The 19124-nt window shown below is 48.8% G+C and overlaps 2 protein-coding genes and 1 long non-coding RNA gene across 3 annotated transcripts in view; 1 reads left to right on the top strand and 2 right to left on the bottom strand.

Moving 5' to 3' along the window:
* Nucleotides 1–2118, bottom strand: part of RCAN2 (regulator of calcineurin 2) — a 37985-nt gene extending 35867 nt beyond the window's left edge. Inside the window, exon 1 of the mRNA XM_077317301.1 lies at nt 1771–2118. Coding sequence (XP_077173416.1) covers nt 1771–1956 — 186 coding nt within the window. The 5' untranslated portion in view covers nt 1957–2118. The remainder of the gene's footprint in view (nt 1–1770) is intronic.
* Nucleotides 1–19124, bottom strand: part of LOC143827611 (phospholipid phosphatase 3-like) — a 53764-nt gene that overhangs the window by 16273 nt on the left and 18367 nt on the right.
* On the top strand, nt 4792–9715 carry LOC143823118 (uncharacterized). The gene is made up of 3 exons (XR_013226387.1): nt 4792–5065; nt 9179–9277; nt 9586–9715. It is a non-coding gene; the product is annotated as an uncharacterized LOC143823118 (long non-coding RNA).

Here is a 19124-nt window from a genome sequence, read left to right as displayed (position 1 = left end):
GGGAGAGGAAGGGTGGATGATTATAAGCCACTGAGATTCATGAGGCCTGCTGAGTGACCTTGGGCCAATCACAGTTCTCTCAGAGCTCTCTCTCAGCCCTACCAATCTCACAGGGTGTCTGTTGTGGGGAGAGGAAGGATGGATGATTATAAGCCACTGAGATTCATGAGGCCTGCTGAGTGACCTTGGGCCAGTCACAGTTCTCTCAGAGCTCTCTCAGTCCTACCTGCCTCGCGAGGTGCCCGAGGCAGGGGAGAGGAAGTATCATGAGCTGCTTTGAGTCTCCTTCGGGTAACAAAAAACAGGGTACAAAACCCCAGCTCTCCTACACAATGCTACAAGGATACTGGGAATGCAGTGAAAAGGTGGCAAAGCCAGAGCTTCAAAGCCAGAGCTTTCCCCTGTGGATCCATTCTGGGATCAGCCTTCCCCTTGATCCCCTTGTCAGAGGAAAGCTCCAAGGTGCTGGGGAGAAGCCTCTGTGCTGGCAGGTCCCTTACAGCAATGGTAGTCAACCTGTGGTCCTCCAGACGGCCATGGACTACAATTCCCATGAGCCCCTGCCAGCAAACGCTGGCAGGGGCTCATGGGAATTGTAGTCCATGGCCGTCCGGAGGACCACAGGTTGACTACCCCTGCCTTACAGCCTGGGCTTAGCTAGGAGACAGGTGGAAATACGGGTGCCTCCTACCCAGTCCGCTAACCTGTGAGCACAGGTGCTGAGACCGCCTCCACCTAACTGCTCACCGACCAAAGAAGTACCGCGGAGCAGACCCACGAAAGGACGGCCTGTGATTCTGAGAACCGAAGCTGTTTTTGGGATTGACGAAGCGATTTCAAAAGCAGCCGGTTACACCTCAGACTCCTCCGGAAACAACATCCGGAAGAAAGACTTCTCCCTCGCAGGATCAGTCGCTAGCGGGGCTTTTCGGTTCGCCTTCCCAAAACGAAACAACAAAGTGATCCTCCATTCCACTTGATCAGATCAGGGGTAGTCAAACTGCGGCCCTCCAGATGTCCATGGACTACAATTCCCAGGAGCCCCTGCCAGCGAATGCTGGCATGGGCTCCTGGGAATTGTCGTCCATGGACATCTGGAGGGCCGCAGTTTGACTACCCCTGCACTTGATGGTGCCTCTAATTTAAGCAGAAGGTTTCCCTCTCTGCCTTCCACGGACACGCTTCGTTAAAGTTCCCCTTTTCAGCGGAATGAAGAGAGGGGAAAGCAGGTTTTAGTCCGAGGTGTCGGTCCCCGGTGTCAAGACAAGCCAGGACAGCAACATCGAAAGACGGACGACCCAGCCTCTCTCTCTGTCTCCTACGTATAGAGTTGTGCTGAAGTAACGCATCTGTAGGCGCTCCCCAACTTTCGTTCCCAACACGATCTACATTGTGATTTCGACAGACACACTGCATCGAAAGACTTGTTCGTAGGGCAGGAAAAGACGCAAACGTCCAAGCACAATTTTGAAAGGAAACACCCAAAACTGGTTTACCGCCTTGAACGTTTCTCATTGGCTTCTGACCTTGCTGCCAAACGGGCGTGCAGGAATCGTAAATTGTTTCCTCTCGCGCTTACCACCCGTCGGAAAGGGCACGGAGAGATGAGCATGACCCACCAGCGTCCCTATGCCAAGGCAATCTTCCTCCGCTCAGAAGGACAACTGCACAGCTCTTCCTGAAGTCCCGAGGAGATGGGGCTTGGGACCGTCACCACATTACCACCTCGTCCCCTTTGAGGTCTCCGCGAAAGAGAAACGAGGCACATACCTTAACATCTTGGCTGGTGAAAACCTCGATGTCCACGACGCACGCAACCAGAGCGGAGACATCGCAGTCCATGGCACGGGTTGGCATTCCCCCACTGGACCCGGGGGTGCTGAGGGAACCTCCCAACTGCCCCTGCCGCTTTAAGCCTCCCGAGCCCTCCTTCAGCCTTAAAAACAACAACTGCATGAAAAACGAGCAAAGAGCAAGCGAGCGAGCGGGAGAAGCGCACAGAGGAGCACGGAGATGCTGAGATGCACCGGCTCCTCTCCACGTTGTTTCCTGCCTGCCTCAGAGCCACCACGGGCAAAGCAAGCACGGAATAGTGGCCGGCCGAGATCTTCTGTCCTCACAAAGCAATGACATCACCACGGAGCCTGGCAGAAGCGAAACTCCCCCCCCCCCCCCCGCACACACACACACGCAGGCACCGCGCAAGCCTTTTTATCTCCGGGCAGCACAGTGGCGCAAACCGAGCATCGTGATGAGCTACGGCACTAAATCCATTTAGGCAGCCTTCGCCCGGCGACTGAATCATCGCCGCCGCTGTTTTCGGCTGAGCGCCCGTCTTGCCGACACGTTTGCGGGGAAGGTTACACCCCCCCTCTCCTGACAGTGAAAAGGCATCGATCCCACCTTCAAGGTTTTACATTTAACACGCACAGACTCACAACCAAGCGTGCACAGCGCGAAAGGCAGGCAATCCCTCTTCCGCACCCCAGTGATGGAGCTGTACTACTGATGGTCACCTTCAGGCAGGATTCCTGGTGCTTTTAACAGCTACATGAAATTCAACAGGTGGAGATGCTCTGCATACCTGCCACATGTCTTCCTGTCATGTGAAGGGGCAGGAGGGCTGCCAGAAGAAGAAATAAAGGGGGTCAAACCGGACCCTAGACCAAATCATGATATAAGGACAGGGGTGGCCGAACTGTGGCTCTCCAGATGTCCATGGACTATAATTCCCATGAGTGGTCGGGCGATGGTAGTCCATGGACATCTGGAGAGCCACAGTTTGGCTGCCCCTGATAGAAGGGGTCAGTGGTGGGGAGGGGGCTCTGGACGTTCTGATTAGCTGTTTCAATGGCCCTTGTACGCAAAGACCCTTTGTGGTCCTTCTGGCAGACTGGAAGGGATGTTGCCGAATCAGCTTGCGTAACCTTCCCATAAGTCGCCCTCAAGATCAGGGGTAGTCAAACATTCGCTGGCAGGGGCTCCTGGGAATTGTAGTTCATGGACATCTGGAGGGCCGCAGTTTGACTACCCCTGCTCAAGATTGCCATCTACAGCAGTACCAAAAAAGCATTCTGCAAACACAGACTGTGAAACATGCCGGGGAGCTCATTGCTTCTACAATCCAGGAGATGACTGAGAACGAACTGTAGCCTCCCCAGGCCACATAACGGTGCAACTTTATAACTTACCAATTTGTCTCTCCGATGACGCATGAACATCTGCTGCATGCACAGCTCTCCCTTCTTCAAACTATCCTCACGGCTGCCCTATTAGTTAGGTTAGGCTGAGAGAGTTGGTCTTGAAGGGCCTCTGAGAGCCAATTTCTTACTGTGGTTCAGAGCGGCGGACTCTAATCTGGAGAACTGGGTTTAATTCCCTACTTCTCCTCCTCCACATGAAGCCAGCTGGGTGACTTTGAGCCAGTCACAGTTCTCTCTGAGCTTTCTCAGCCTCGCCTACAGCATGTCTGTTGTGGGGAGAGGGAGAGAAAGCAACTGTAAGTCACTTGAGGACTCAGAGGGGCCTGTTGGGTGACCTGGAGTCAGTCACAGTTCTCTCGGAGTTCTCTCAGTCCCACCTCCCTCACAATGTGTCTGTTGTGGGGAGGGAAAGGGGAGGCGATTGGAAACCACTTTGAGCCTCCTTTGGTTAGTGACAAGTGGGGCATAACTCTGGGAGGGGAGATGGAGTGCCCATTTGGTGAGCTTGGGAATGTTTTGGAGTATGGGGTTGTTTATCATTTCAAAGTGAAATCCCTGTGCAGATTATTGGTGCTGGGGGAAGAGGAAGCTTTGGTGTGGTCTACAACAGGGGTAGTCAACCTGTGGTCATCCAGATGTCCATGGACTACAATTCCCATGAGCCCCTGCCAGCGATTGCTGACAGGGGCTCATGGGAATTGAAGTCCATGGACATCTGGAAGACCACAGGTTGACTGCCCCTGGTCTACAATACTGTTATTGGAGCCTCAGGGTCTGGCGGTTTGGTGGTCACACCCGGGTGTAACAAATGTGCCTGGGAAAACATGGAGGTTACCTTGACCAGAGATGAGGCTCAGGCCAGCAGGGAAGATATTGATCTGAACAGGTGTTGCAAATTAGTCTTAACAAAAGTATCAAGGGCTTCGTTCATTTATTTTCAAGAAATGGCTTTTGCTGAATGGGCCAAGCCTGTATTTGAGAAGTAGGCTGAGGCGTGGCAGCGTGGTGTAGTGGTTCAAGAAAGGCAGACTCTAATCTGGAGAACCAGCTGCTTCCAGGGGGAACCCACAGCCATCCCCAAGCCCTCCTGAGCAACAGACCTGCCCCCTTTCCTGAAACATGGAAGTAGGTGCCCCTCAGGGGAGCAGAGCCCAGCAGAGCTCCCAAGCCACTGAGTATCCTGGCTCTCCAGTTACTTCCTGGAGTAAACATCCCCCCCCACCACAAAAGATTTTAAGTCTTTTAATGGGAGTTTAATGGGGTTTTAGGACATTGTGACCCGCCACGAGCTGCATAGGGAGTGGTGGGAAATAAATTTAAAATAAATAAATACATAAATACATAAACAAATACATAAACAAACAAATAAATAAAAGGGGTGTTTCCCCCCCTTTCTGACAAATAATTTATTTTACTTTTTATATTATTTTTGCATTTATATACTGCCCCCCATTGTGGCTCAGACTGGTTTACAGGGAACGTGAGCTGTGCGACAGTACAATATAAATTTGGTAACTGTACATTAAGTGTCATCAACAAGAACGATAACCATGGCATTAGCAACAGTAAACGTTTTGCCTGCAGCCTTTCAGAGCTGATGATTCCCTGGAGACAAACAAAATATACCCTTCCTTATGAAAAATGGACTTCAAGAACCTTGATCCCTGTTCTGTTCCTTTCCTGGAACATGCCCGGGATCCATAGGAGCAGAAGAATAAGAAGGAGCTCTGCCCCATTGATGCTCAGCAATTGTTTCGAGGATCTGCCTGAAGATGTTGCTTCAGGAACACAGGAGCATGAGCAATTCCCCACGAAGAGCAAGCCCCCACGAAGACCAGGGAATAATTCACAGGCCCCCACAGGTGAGAGTTCTAGGTCTGCTCCCAAAGGTAGAAAGAAACGGGTACTAGTAATTGGTTGGGCCAGCCTCCGCCACCACCGCTGGCCGCCTCCATCTTGTAGCATGCTCGGGGGGCGAGACTTACGGATGTCATGTCCGTGAGTGCTTCCGTTTCAGTGAGAACATCAGAAGATGTGTTCCACATCAATAATGGCATATGAGAGAGAGAGTTATTCTCCTTTTACCATTTTGTCCAGATCCCAGGGAGCTTTGTCTTGGGTTGTCAGCTCTGGCTTGGGGAATACCTGGAGACATTGAAGGTGAAGCTGGGAGTGGGCAGCGTTTGGGGCGGGAACGGACCTCAGTGGAAGATAATGCTATGGAGTCCCCTCTCCAAAGTATCCCTTTTCTCCAGTGGAACTCGTCTCTGTCGCCTGGAGATGAGCTAGAATTCCAGGGGATCCCCAGGCCCCACCTTGGGACTGGCATCCCTAGCTCCTTCTGAGGATACGATTTAGGAAACAACCATTCAGTGGAGATGCAGTCACTGGTTCTCTTTGCATTTCATCCAGTTTGGCCCTATGAAAGCAAGTTTTCACTGTGTTCCCTTCACTGTTAATTTCCCAGCAAAGCTGCCAGAGAGCACACAACACTATTGACTCTGAGAAAGAGGCTGCTGCATAATGTTCATTACACAGAGATGCTGACTCGTGTCGTGATATGGTCTTTTTGCATGACTGCATAGGCTTTAGATCCAAACCTATTAATTTTTTTTTTTTTAAGAAATAGCATCAAAATACAAGGCCGTGATAAATTAGCCCAGAACCAGCTTGGTGAAGCAGCTCTTGAAATGGCGTACTAGGTTTGATTCCCCACGCCTCCATATACAGCCAGCTGGGTGCCCTTCAGCTAATCACAGTCCTGTAAGAGTTGTTCTCACAGAGCAGTTCTCTCAGAGCTCTCTCAGCCCCACCTGCCTCACAGGGAGTCTGCTATGGGGAGAGGAAGGAAAGGTGATTGGAAGCCATTTTGGGATTCCTTCAGGTAGCGAAAAGCAAGGTAAAAAAAAAAAGCCAGCTCTTCTTCTAACCCAGCCTTTCTCAGCTTTTTTACCTTTGAGAAACCCCATAAGTGACATGATTGTGCAGAATATGGTTGGGAAGCATAGCTGTGTACCCACCTACCCAGAGCCCCTCCCCTCCTCACCTCTTCCAGGTCCATCATTGGCCAGTTTGGGAGGAGTGGTAAATGTTTAAAATTAATTAATTCCCATCCATTTGGGAAACCTTTCCAGAGTCATCAAGAAACCCCAAGGGTTTTATGAAACCCTGGTTAAGAAAGGCTGTTCTAGCCAATAAGTTCTCTGTGAATAGATTCATTCTCCATCTGGTCTATTATCAAAACACCAAGAATCTCCGGAGATGTCCACTAGAAAAATATCATCCATTAAAGCAGGGGTAGTCAAACTGCGGCCCTCCAGATGTCCATGGACCACAATTCCCAGAAGCCCCTGCCAGCAAATGCTGGCAGGGGCTTCTGGGAATTGTAGTCCATGGACATCTGGAGGGCCGCAGTTTGACTACCCCTGCATTAAAGTGATTTAAAAGCAATACTGACTTGAGGAGCCTTAGACAAATATGCAGGCTGTTGGCAGTGAAAAGTGCCATAAAGGTGCAGCTAACCTATAGTGACCACCCAGCCTTTTCAAAGCAAGATTCGTTCACAGCTGGTTTGCCATTGCTTGCCTCTGTGCTGTGTCCCTCGTCTTCCTGGGTGATCTGCCGTCCAAATTCTAACCAGGACCCTGCTTATCTTCTGAGACCCAACGAGATGGGACTATCCAGGTTAGCAAAGCGTAACTCCAATTTCACAGCAAATAAGCTGCATTCAACAACTTTCAGCAAATCAATCTTTGCGGGCTCCAGGGCCAGGCTCCATCCTTGAATTTCACTGAATTGCAAACTGAACAACCAGTCTCTCTCTCTCTCTAGCCTGTTTTTGTTTTTCAAAAATAACCCTGATCTTCTTTTGAGAAATACTTGATATCTGAGTTTCAGGATTTATAATAGGCAATGCAGATCCCAATCCCACAGAAGAAGAAGAAGAAGAAGAAGAAGAAGGTTCTTATATGCCGCTTTTCCCTACCCGAAGGAGTCTCAAAAAGGCTTACATTCGCCTTCCCTTTCCTCTCCCCACAACAGACACTCTGTGAGGTGGGTGAGGCTGAGAGAGCCCTGATATTCCTGCTTGGTCAGAACAGTTTTATCAGTGCCGTGGCGAGCCCAAGGTCACCCAGCTGGCTGCATGTGGTTGAGTGCAGAATCAAACCCGGCATGCCAGATTAGAAGTCCGTACTCCTAACCACTGCACAAAAAGCTGTCCAATCTAAACCAATTATCTGAAACGTGTGAGAGATTGACCTCAGGATTGACCTGGGCTTGCAAAATCCTTACCAGTGTATACCTTGAGGTGCTTTTGAGCTTTCGGAAATGGAGCCATAAAACAGAATTTTTGAAAAGTTCAGCTTTCTTGTGGTTCATGGGATTTCTGCAGTAGGGACAAAAAAGGCTGCCTTTGAATCGACAGAGCAAAACGTCCCAACCGAAAGGTCTGAGAATCCTAAAAGAGGCCATGTGGATGGCTTTCTTCTCAAGCTGGGCACTTCTGCAGCTGCATTGAAGCTCACAAAGATTTTGATTCGGCTATAGTGAAACAGTTCTGTGGTAATTAATCGCCTAGTACTGAGACTTAGGTTCCTGTTTCTCTCGCTTAGAGTAACATGTATACCATGGAGCCAACAACAGACCAACTGGGGTCAGGTGTGGTTCTCACCCGTGTAGACCAGGGGTAGTCCACCTGTGGTCCTCCAGATGTCCATGGACTACAATTCCCATGACCTCCTGCCAGCGTAGTCCATGGACATCTGGAGGACCACAGGTTAACTACCCTTGGTGTAGACTACAGCTTGGAAGTGAAGGACTTTGTGCTGATGCTTAGCCTCAGACTCCAGAAAGGGACTCCACAGAACACAACAAGTCAAGATCTGTGCATCCCTTCTTTTCTATGGCTCTGATGTGCAGATTGCTCTTCTCGGGGAATCTGTCCTTCTAGTTAATGGCTTTTCTCACCATTTTTCCTCTGCATCTCCATCCATCCGAGTTTATCTAGTTAGGCTCGACTGCTACCTCTACTCCACCCTGTCTAAAAGAGTTCCTTCCAATAAAGGACTAATGAGTTTTCGATATCGGACAAAAAGCTCTAGTCCCTACGTAAAAACAATAACTGGACATAAATCCACAATGCTACAAAAAACCCACAAAGACTAAATTTGACCTTAAAACCCACAACACTAAAAAAATAGCGGGAGAACATTTAAATATTTCAATTCACTCCACTTCAGATGGCACCATGCATCATACTCTGAGAGGAACCACAACTGCAGTGGCCTCATTCATTAACGGCCAAAGGGTAAGTCTGCTGTAGTGGAGGCCATTAGCCCTAGTAGCCTTAACATTTGTTGTACTGATTGAAACCTAATAACTAAAAATTGGTTTGTCAGGGATGTCAACCCTGTCTAAGGGCAACAATCCTATAGCTCAGATGCATTTGGGAAACCTGTGTTGCTTTTCTTTGCCTGGTTATGGAAGCAATTTTTTTTTTCTTGCCCTTTGGGCTTTTTTTACATTGAATGCAGATCTCTAATAAAACTTTGCTGGAGGTCTTTGCATACTCCCGGACTTGGTAGCTGATGGTAGACAGCTCCCCCTTGCAATAAAAGGGGCTTTGCCAGGGGAAGTCAAGGGGAAAATGGGGATAATCCTCGTCCCCGCCTCAATAAAGCCAGGTTTATCAAGCCCCCACCTTCTCAGTGGTCAAGCAGGACAGGGGCCGAGGAAACAGGAAGGGGGTGAGGGAGTGGAGGGCAGTCTGCAGCCCAAAAAGAGGAGATCTGTGGCTGACCCTCCCACCCCCCACCCAGGGTACCCCTAGTTTCCCTGACGAGTCTGGAGATCTGCCCTTGGCCCCAAATCTTCAAGTGCAATTGGTTTGGGTTTCAGCGACTGCTTAGTTCATGCAAAGCAGAATTCAATACAACTGCTTGCAATGTACTTCTTCAGATTCCCTCTTTTCTTAGGTACTAGCATTTGAGAGGCCGGAAATTCAGCTTTCTCCGGCTGCTTCTTTAGCAAGAATCCAACTGGCAAGCCCAGAGTTTTAGCAGTGGCTGACAAAGGTAAGTAACACCAGTGAAAACAATGCTGAACAGACAGGGTCTACTTGGACTTTTAGTAAGGTTAAGAGTATCATATCAGCAACTGGGAGACCCAGGTTCAAATCCCACTAGCGACATGGAGGCTGGCTGGGTGACCTTGACCTTCTCAGCCTCACAGGGTGAATAATGTAAGTTGCTTTACATCCCAATTGGGAAGAAAGGCCCAAAGCAGATGAACTAAGTAAACAAGCAAACAAACAAAAGCAGACCCCGTGATTGTCAACCCCTCCCTTGCTGAAATCATCTTCTGTCTTCTATCCATTACAAAGGTTTCCTGGACGGATTCAGCACCACACCACAGCCTAGCTTCATACATCTTGAATGGAGGAATTAAACTTTGGGCCTACCAGCAGGCCAAACCTAGTAACAGAAAGCCTGAAGGGCATGAAGAGTAAAAGACAACCAGTTGCCGGTAAACATGATCATACCATCTCCCCCGGGGAATACCGTGTAAAGCAGGGGTAGTCAAACTGCGGCCCTCCAGATGTCCATGGACCACAATTCCCAGGATCCCCTGCCAGCATTCGCTGGCAGGGGCTTCTGGGAATTGTAGTCCATGGACATCTGGAGGGCCGCAGTTTGACTACCCCTGGTGTAAAGCTTTGTGTAGCAGATAATGAGTGGCTGATAGGACATTCCACAGAGAACAATCCCAGGCCGCCAAACGGCAGACGGCCCACCTTTCCTGGCCAGATTTCACATGGCCTACCCTTGACCACCTGCAGCTGACCCCATTGCCTGCTCTCAGATCCACTGTAGTTCACCACAATTCCCAGTGGAAAGGGCCAAGATAAAGCCCAAGGAGAGAGAGCTCATCCCCGACTAAGGAGGATGGAGCCCAAGCCAAGACACTTAAGGCTGCTCGCGGTGCCAAAATTTGTTTAATTCACACCCCAAAATGTTGCTGCCTCAAGCAACTAATTAGAGACTAGCGCAGCCACCAGTCCTGCTAAGGGTCACAGTGGAAATCCCTTGGACTGAAAGCATTTCCCATCAGGGTTCGGTTTCATAGGAAAGCTTTTCATACCCTGTGTGGGTTTCCCCTGAAAATGCCCCTGCAAGAGCGGGCAGTAGGAGACAAAACAGGCACAAGTGTGACTTGGGTAGTAAAAGTCAACTGTACAAATAGCACATGGGTGACACCTGGCTGGGTAAAACCATCTGGGAAAGGGACTTTGGAGTTCTAGTGCAGGGGTAGTCAACCTGTGGTGCTCCAGATGTTCATGGACCACAATTCCCATGAGCCCCTGCCAGCAAACGCTGGCAGGGTCTCATGGGAATTGTAGTCCATGAACATCTGGAGGACCACAGGTTGACTACCCCTGTTTTAGCGGGCCCTAAGAAGAATTTGAGCCAGCTGTGTGATGCGGCAGCAAAACAGGCTGATGCAATTGTAGACTGCCTTAGCAGGAGTGTAGCGCGTACATTAACAGATGTGTAGCATACACATAAGGTACAGCAAGGAAGGTTTCCTCTGACATTGAGGAAGAGCTTCCTGACAATGAAGCATCACTCTCATGGGATGGTGGATTCTTCTTTGCTTGAGTTATCAATTGGATACCTACTTAGGGGGTCTATTATGGCTGTAGTTCCTGCCTTGACTGGGGGTTGGACTAGAGGACCTTAGAGGGATCATGTTGCCAGGAGTTTGAACGCATGCTCTTGAAGGGATGGGGCAACGATCACTTTCAAAATCCACAATTCTGACTGGCTGACACCCATCTGATGAGGCAAGGTATACCCCTCTATATACTTCCTCAGGGGTCCCTTTGGTCTCTGAGATTAAAATGAAACCATCAGGTGTGTGCAAGAAATGCAGCTCCAGATAAAGGCAAAGGAGGGGAAAGGAATGCGCAGAGCAAGCGCCCTTTGTGCATGGACCAAAGGGGCACATTTGTGGAAATGAAAAGCCAGAAAGAATTTTTCCACAGCAGAGTGCAAAGAGGAACAAAACGTTTCCATATAATAATATTAAGGAAAAAACAGAGAGGGAAGATGCCCAGCCAATTCTGGGAAGAATGTTAATCTCTCCATCTTCATAAAATTAGCTCAGCCGAAACAAAGGGCTGGGGGAACATGGTTTCGGCACATATAAGTCACCCTTGAGCCCACTTGGTCGGGAGCCATCTCGGTCTCCACCCAGGCCCGGTTACTTGAGCATATGAGCCTTCTGCATGCTGGATAAAAATAAACCCAAATAATGAACCTTGTAGATCTGAGCACCATAAGTGCAGCTTTCAACTCTGTCCAGGAAAGGACCTTGGTCCCACACCATTGTGTGTCCCTTTTGTCCCTCACAGTCTTGTTGTTTTGTGGAGCTGCTTTGTGAAAAGATTTACCCATTCAGGAATTACAGTGGGGCGTTCATGTATACTGGCTTTATTTAATAATAAGTATACTCCACATTTCTGCCCTCAGCAAGGTCTCCAAGGCAGCTCAACAGCTGAAGACATACGTAAGGACACATCCAGAAGGCCATTAAAACCAAACAAAAACGTATCATTCAAACAATTAAAGGATCATGGACTTGATCTTTGATGCCTCACTCTCTATGGAGGCTCAGGTCACAAAGATAACCCAGACGGCATTTTTTCACCTGCTCCAGGCATGGCTACTAGCTCCCTACCTGTCTGTAGAACACCTTGCTACAGTGATCCATGCAATGGTCACTTCCAGATTAGGCTTCCGTAACTTGCTCTGTGCGGGCCTGCCCTTGTCTTTGACCCGCAGATTACAGCTGGTACAGAATGCAGCTGCACGGGTCCTCACTAAATGACCTTGGAGGACTCATGTCCAGACGCTGCTGAGGCAATTGCATTGGTTGCCAGTCTGTTTCTGGATCAAGTTCAAGATTTTGGTTTTGACCTTTAAGGCTATACGCAGCTTGGGTCCTACTTATCTATAGGACCTGGGAAGCACGCTTGGCCTTGACCAGGGCCAGGGCCTTTTAAGTCCTGGCCTCTACCTGGTGGAAGGAGCTCCCAGAAGAGCTGCGGGCCCTGTCGGAACTCTCCGGCTTCCGCTGGGCCTGCAAGACGGAGCTTTTCCACCAGGACTTTGGTTGAGGCTGAGCATGGTAAGTACTGGGGGGAATTAACCCTCCCTAGTTGCCATGCTTTGGTGCTAGACTGGCAGGAACTACCCTGTAAGTCTTTCCCTCCTCAGCTGTTCCAGCTTCTGATCCAACAGCATGAGAGGTCTAGGAGAATTAAATTGGTTCATTGCCTTGGCAGTCTGTGTAATATTAGGATGTTTTATTGGGTTTGATGTTTTTTTTATGAATTGTGGTTTTACTGTTTTAATAAATAAATAAAATAAGTCACATACAATATAATAAAATCCACATACACGGTGGTGGGAAGCTCTGTCAGGCCATAGCGGATTTATGGAGATCACGTAGGGCAGGGGAGGCCCAGCTGTGGCTCTCCAGATGTCCATGGGCTATAATTCCCATGAGCCCATGCCAGCACATGTGGGAGCAGCCAGACTGGGGACAGAGAAGCCCCCCACAGTGGAAAGGGGTATCCTTAAAAAGGGGAACGGGAGAAGGAGAGAGGCTACAGCCCTGATACACAGGGCACGGGGAAGGCACCACGTGGGGCCCCTGGAAGCACGGGGCCTGCAAAACATGCTACATGGATAAACCGGCCCTGGTTGGCCCTGCAGAAGGCCTTGCTCAGATGAGCAAAGCTGTTGTGGAGGACAGCAGGGATAGAGGCAGGTTTTGCACATCTGAAACTCATTGTGGGATCTACACAGTTTCAAGCTAAATATAACAGAAAATACTGTGTCTGGTTATAAACAAACTTATAATTATTAATGCAAAAGCAGACTGCGTTTGCATTGTGCGTTTATTGCTTGACTTGGATGTATTTTATCTCTTGAATTTAATTTATGTCTTGGATTGTCCTTAGCACCTTTGATTGCTCCTGCATTCTTTGTAGCCAACAGACAAAAAGAGCTCTCCCCCCCAGCATGAATGAAAGTAATATTTGCAAACAAGCAGAAACCAGTGGTTACGGAATCCTAAGCACTTTATATTTTTAACTGTTAACTGTCTTAAATGCTTCTTTTAATTGCCAATGTTTTATTAGTAAACCTATATATTGTAAACCGCCCCAAGCCAGTATCCACGAGGGGTGGTCATAAAATTCCAAATATAAATAATAATAATAAATAAATGTTAAATTTAGATGCTTTTGGACAAAAACGATGAATGAATTTTGATGAATCTAGTGAATATATTCATACTTATGAAGACTTGTAGCCCGAACGTCTGTTAAACATCCCGAGTTCGCTTTTTGATACTTCAAGCAACAAATCCGCAATGCAAAAACAAATTGCATGAAGATGCCCATGCAAACAAGACATACAGATGCAAATTACCAAAGGGGGTGGGTGGGAGTCAGACTGAAAGGAAAGACATCCATACTAAAAAGGGAAGCGCGGATCAAAGGGTACCCAGAAGAGGAAAAGACCGTTTTCATCCAGACAGATTAACCACAAGCTTGTACTTCAGAGTGGTAAGGCAGCCGTCTGAAAGCTCAGCCCATGAGGCTGGGAGTTCAATCCCAGCAGCCGGCTCAAGGTTGACTCAGCCTTCCATCCTTCCGAGGTCGGTAAAATGAGTACCCAGCTTGCTGGGGGGTAAACGGTCATGACTGGGGAAGGCACTGGCAAACCACCCCGTATTGAGTCTGCCATGAAAACGCTAGAGGGCGCCACCCCAAGGGTCAGACATGACTCAGTGCTTGCACAGGGGATACCTTTACCTTTACCCTTAAGCATTCAGAAGTAGCATTTTGGCATCACAAGCTGTGATTAAAAACCTGCCACGTGACCAGACTTCCCAATAGGTACGACTCACTGAAGAGTGACATCTTGTGGGTAAATTCTGGCATTCCTTCATCGTTCTTGTTCCTACTGGGTTAGGTTTTTTAAAGGGAAGCAATGCCATTATTTCATGGAGGGTCAGTAGCTACCAGAAAAATACTTCCTGCCACTGTTCAGTTTAAAGGTGAGACACTGCGAGTCAGGTGCTGACAGCTGGTTAATGCTGATGAACAAAGTCATGAAACAGGCTTTGTTATACCAGAATCCTGTTCAGCAAGCAAATTCCAAAGGGAATTTCGCCTTTGGCTTCCAAGGATTGGAAATAAACAGGACTCAGAATTTTTGATTTATATATTATTGTTATGTTATTGTAGCGATCCCCAACATGTGGTCCTTCGACTAATCGTAGGTGGGCCCCGAAGGACGTCTTCTCCCCCCCTCCCCTGGCCCTTTACTTCATCCCCCCCCCCGGCCCTTTACAACACACTTTGGGTGACATTGTCTCCCATCACTCCCAGATGGGACTATCTCGTTGCAGAGAAACAAGCTCAGGGTTCCCATTGATTTGTCATTGTCATGGGTTAAAATGTCCATGAAAATAACATGTTCCTTATGTTCATTGTTGTGGCGTGTCTGTATCTTATTTTGAAGGGATGTTTAAACATGACCATAGCGATCAGAGAGCGTTAGGGCAGTGGTTGAGAGTAGAGGAGTAAACTACCCCCCCCAACCGGGCCTCAGTAAAAGGCGTTGAGTGGTCCCTGGTGAGTGGTCCCCGGCGTTGAGTGGTCCCTGGTGATAAAATGTTGGGGACCACTGTGTTATTGTATATACCGTATTTGCCAGCGTATAAGACGACTGGGCGTATAAGACGACCCCCAACATTTCCACTCAAAATATAGAGTTTGTTACATTACATTACAGTACTATGGGCCACTATGGGCAGCTATGTCTATCCCAACTGAAGTGCACCCGGCGTATAGGACGACCCCCCCCCCCACTTGGAGGCATGTTTTTCAGGGGGGAAAAGTAGTCTTATACGCCAGCAAATACTGTATCTATGAACACACAAACTATTTTTTTGCTATTATTTCACTAAGGCAGCTCCTGCTAGACATGGGCTGAAGGAACCAACACGAGTGTAAACAAGATATAATCAGAGTCCAGTGGCACCTTTAAGACCAACAAAGATTTATTCAGGGCGTGAGCTTTCGAGTGCAAGCACCCTTCCTCAGACACTTCCAGATGAGACTCCTCGCTGGCAGGGAGGGATGGATCTGATCGATACAGATTACAAAAGCAGAGAACGTTTTTCATCTGCAAGTCAGAAAATTATCTACGACATTTTTATGGCTCTTGGCAGGGGTTAGATGAGAATAATGGGTGTGGGGGGGATTTCTTGAGGCATAACAACATTCTTCAACGAATCTGTGAGAGAAGCCACCTAGCGTGCATGTTTCAGGCCATCAAGATGCTTCTGACAATGGTGACCTTCTGAATTAATGAAAGGCAAGACAGGGCTTTTCGCTCAGAGTGCTGGCAGCCAGTTGGACACATCACTTTGCCCTCCTGCTGTTTTCAGCTCCGGCAAAGAGGTCCACAAGTGTTTTTATTTTTTCGAATACCTGCAGATTCTAATGCTTGCTGCTCAAACAGCTTTCGCCTTGGCATGATGAGTGCTCCAAACAGACTGTCTATGAATGGAAACCATCTGCACTCTTCACGTGCCACAAACTAAGGCAGGTTTTTGTGACAGGGTTTTGTGGAACCCTGGTGTTTCTTAATGGCCCTGGATCCCCAAATATATTATTTTAATTTGTTAAAACATTTATCAGGTGATATGAGCATATATGGTCATGTTGACCTGCCCTCCCACCATGGCCAATGAGGGGCCAGGAGGAGGTGGGAAGGGGAGGGGCCCTAGGTGGGCGTGTCCACAGCTCTGCTTCCCACCCCTATTCTGCACCACTGTGCCACTTTTGGGCCTGAAAGATGTTTCCGGGGATTCTGAATGGTAAAAAAGTTGATGAAGACCGAACTAAGGCCAGGGTCGCCAGCGCTTTTGAGTCTGTTGGGCAGCTTTGGAATTCTGACACTAGGGGCCACAAAATGGCTGCTACAGAACGGCAGCTGCACGAGGTACAGCCAGTTACAAAATGGCTGCCCCAGTTTACCTTCAGCCGCACCCTGAAAATTCTTGGGCGGCAACAGCAGCCTCCTCCAAAACGAGATTTAAAAAAAACCCTGCAAAGTCAATGAAATCCTAATTTCCAACATGGGCAAAAGCCCCCTCTGGCTACGCCCACTTTCTAAAATGTTTGGTGGACCCCAGAAAAGGATTCGGAAGATGCCGTGGTGCCCGTTGGTTCAATGTTGAAGACCCCAAAATGAAGGACGGGCCAGAAATACAACTCTACCTGCTGTATAAAGGCAACCTTTGTGTCAAACATCGTCAGGCACAGGCCTGTGCCCAGGATATGAAGCTGAATTGCTCAGCTGTTCTTAAATACAGGCATGGCGAAGAAAAGGAAGAAGAAGAAGGAGGCTCAAAGTGGCTTACAGTCGCCTTCCCTTCCTCTCCCCACAACAGACACCCTGTGGGGTGGGTGAGGCTGAGAGAGCCCTGATATCACTGCCCGGTCAGAACAGTTTTATCAGTGCCGTGGCGAGCCCAAGGTCACCCAGCTGGTTGCATGTGGGGGAGCGCAGGATCGAACCCGGCATGCCAGATTAGAAGTCCACACTCCTGACCACTACACCAAACTGGAAGAAACCACGATGCTATTTTGGAATGCCGGAGACCAAGCAGAATAGTCGTAGCCCAAGATGCAAAAGCCTCTCCAGAAGCAAGGTTTGATAACGCTATCGCCAAAAGAGAGGCAAGTAGCAACCTTAAAAGGTAGAAGGGAGGCGTAAAACGCCGGCCGTGATGAGTGGATCAGGAAGGTGGGAACGGGGCCGGCGTGCCAATCGGGCCTCCGAGCTGTGACCTCGCCTTTGCTGGGGTGACTTTCTATGGAATCCAGGCCTCTGAGCTATTCTTAGAGCCGGAAAAGCATGCTGCCTCCTAAAAATAATCGTGATTCAGCTCCTAAGGGATCCAGTGATGTAATGCATCCAGAGAGGTTCATGTTTGCAGGCTGTTTTTGAAAACAAAACAAAAGCGACCTGCCATTTATGCCCGGGGCGCGTCCCAGACAACATACTCCGGCCCTCTCCCTTGATGGAGCCAAGAACCATTGCAGCTGCCCAAGAGTGCTGGCTCAGGTTAGCTGCTCTGTGTAGGCCTAAAGCTGCCAAAGTCCTTGGGTGGGGCCTGGAAATGTGGATTCACTACTGATCGCCAAGCTATACAGGTCAGTTCCTCGGGAGAAAGTGGCTGTTTTGGAGGGTATACACCAGGGGTAGTCAAACTGCGGCCCTCCAGATGTCCATGGACTACAATTCCCATGAGCCCCTGCCAGATGGCAGGGGCTCATGGGAATTGTAGTCCATGGACATCTGGAGGGCCGCAGTTTGACTACCCCTGGTATACACTATGGCAGGGCCCCCCACGTAGTGCCCAGGGGCACTGTGACTCCCACCAACACTTTTCCTGGCACCCACTAAGTGTTTTTGGGTGGGTGGGTCTTTTGCACCACAAGGCTTCTGATTAGCCTTTGGAGATAGGATTGACTGTACATCCTTTCAAAAATGTTGCTCTGGCAGCAGCTGCCACCACAGCCCAAGGATCCTCACTGTGTGATTGAAGGTATGCTGGGGCAGCCATTGGAGGCTGGCTCTGCCTCCTGCACCCGGCATTTTGGGAAGCTGTGCTGTGCCAGAATTCAAAAGATGTGCTGCAGGAAGAAGGTGGACGATTCCAGAAATGGAAGGAAGGAAGGAAGGAAGGAAGGAAGGAAGGAAGGAAGGAAGGAAGGAAGGAAGGAAGGAAGGAAGGAAGGAAGGAAGGAAGGAAGGGACGAATCTGTCCAATAGCTTAATTTGGTGTAGTGGTTAGGAGTGCAGACTTCTAATCTGGCATGCTGGGTGTGATTCTGCACTTCCCCACATGCAGCCAGCTGGGTGACCTTGGGCTCGCCACAGCACTGAAAAAACTGTTCTGACCGAGCAATGATATCAGGGCTCTCTCAGCCTTACCTCCCTCACAGGGTGTCTATGCTGGGGAGAGGAAAGGGAAGGCGACTGTAAGCCGCTTTGAGAGTCCTTCGGGTAGAGAAAAGCGGCATATAAGAACCAACTCTTCTTCTTCTTCATTAATCAAAAGTTTAAGAGTCTCTGTTATCTCTTTTATGTACACTTGGAGTCTGCCAGGTCTCCAAGAGCTTACAGCCTTGACTCTCCACACCAGAAGATCATTAGCCTAATTATATTTTCAAGTCATTTGGACTCGTTTTGCCACTGAAGAAAGCACTGAAAACGGAAAAGTGTAAATAGAAGAGATGACAGAGTCGCTTAAACTTTTGATCTTTAATTAAGCCATTGGACAGAATTCAAAAGATGCCCTCGGGGTTGAAAATGTTGGAGACTCCTCATCTATGGCATTATATTCCACCCCCACTTCTCCAGGATTTTCCATGGGCCTGCCTGGGCCTACACAGACACACCACCAAGTGACATGCAAGACAGCCAGGGGCAGCCCGGGTTGGGCTTTTGCACAACTAATTTCCAAAATAAGTCAAAAGTGAAAACATACCGCATCCATTTACACACGGAGTTTACACACTGCAACCACATGGCAGGGCTGTCACCTTGAGGAAGGGCAATCTTGGGATGGAGATTGGGGAGGGAAGGGGAGAGAATTCAGCACGGTGTCATGGAGTCTGCCTTCCAAAATAGCCCTTTCCTCCAGGGGAACTGATCTCTGTTGTCTGGAGATGAGATGTAATTCCGGGGGATCCCCAGTTCCCACCTGGAGGCTGGCAACCCTATGCCAAGGTCAAATCAGTCCATGAACTAATAACAGACCAGGACT

Source organism: Paroedura picta, chromosome 1 (genome assembly GCF_049243985.1).
Source record: "Paroedura picta isolate Pp20150507F chromosome 1, Ppicta_v3.0, whole genome shotgun sequence".
NCBI classification, from domain to species: Eukaryota; Metazoa; Chordata; class Lepidosauria; order Squamata; family Gekkonidae; genus Paroedura; species Paroedura picta.
Note: the sequence above shows the minus strand (reverse complement) of the source record. Positions and strands in the feature narration are given on the sequence as shown.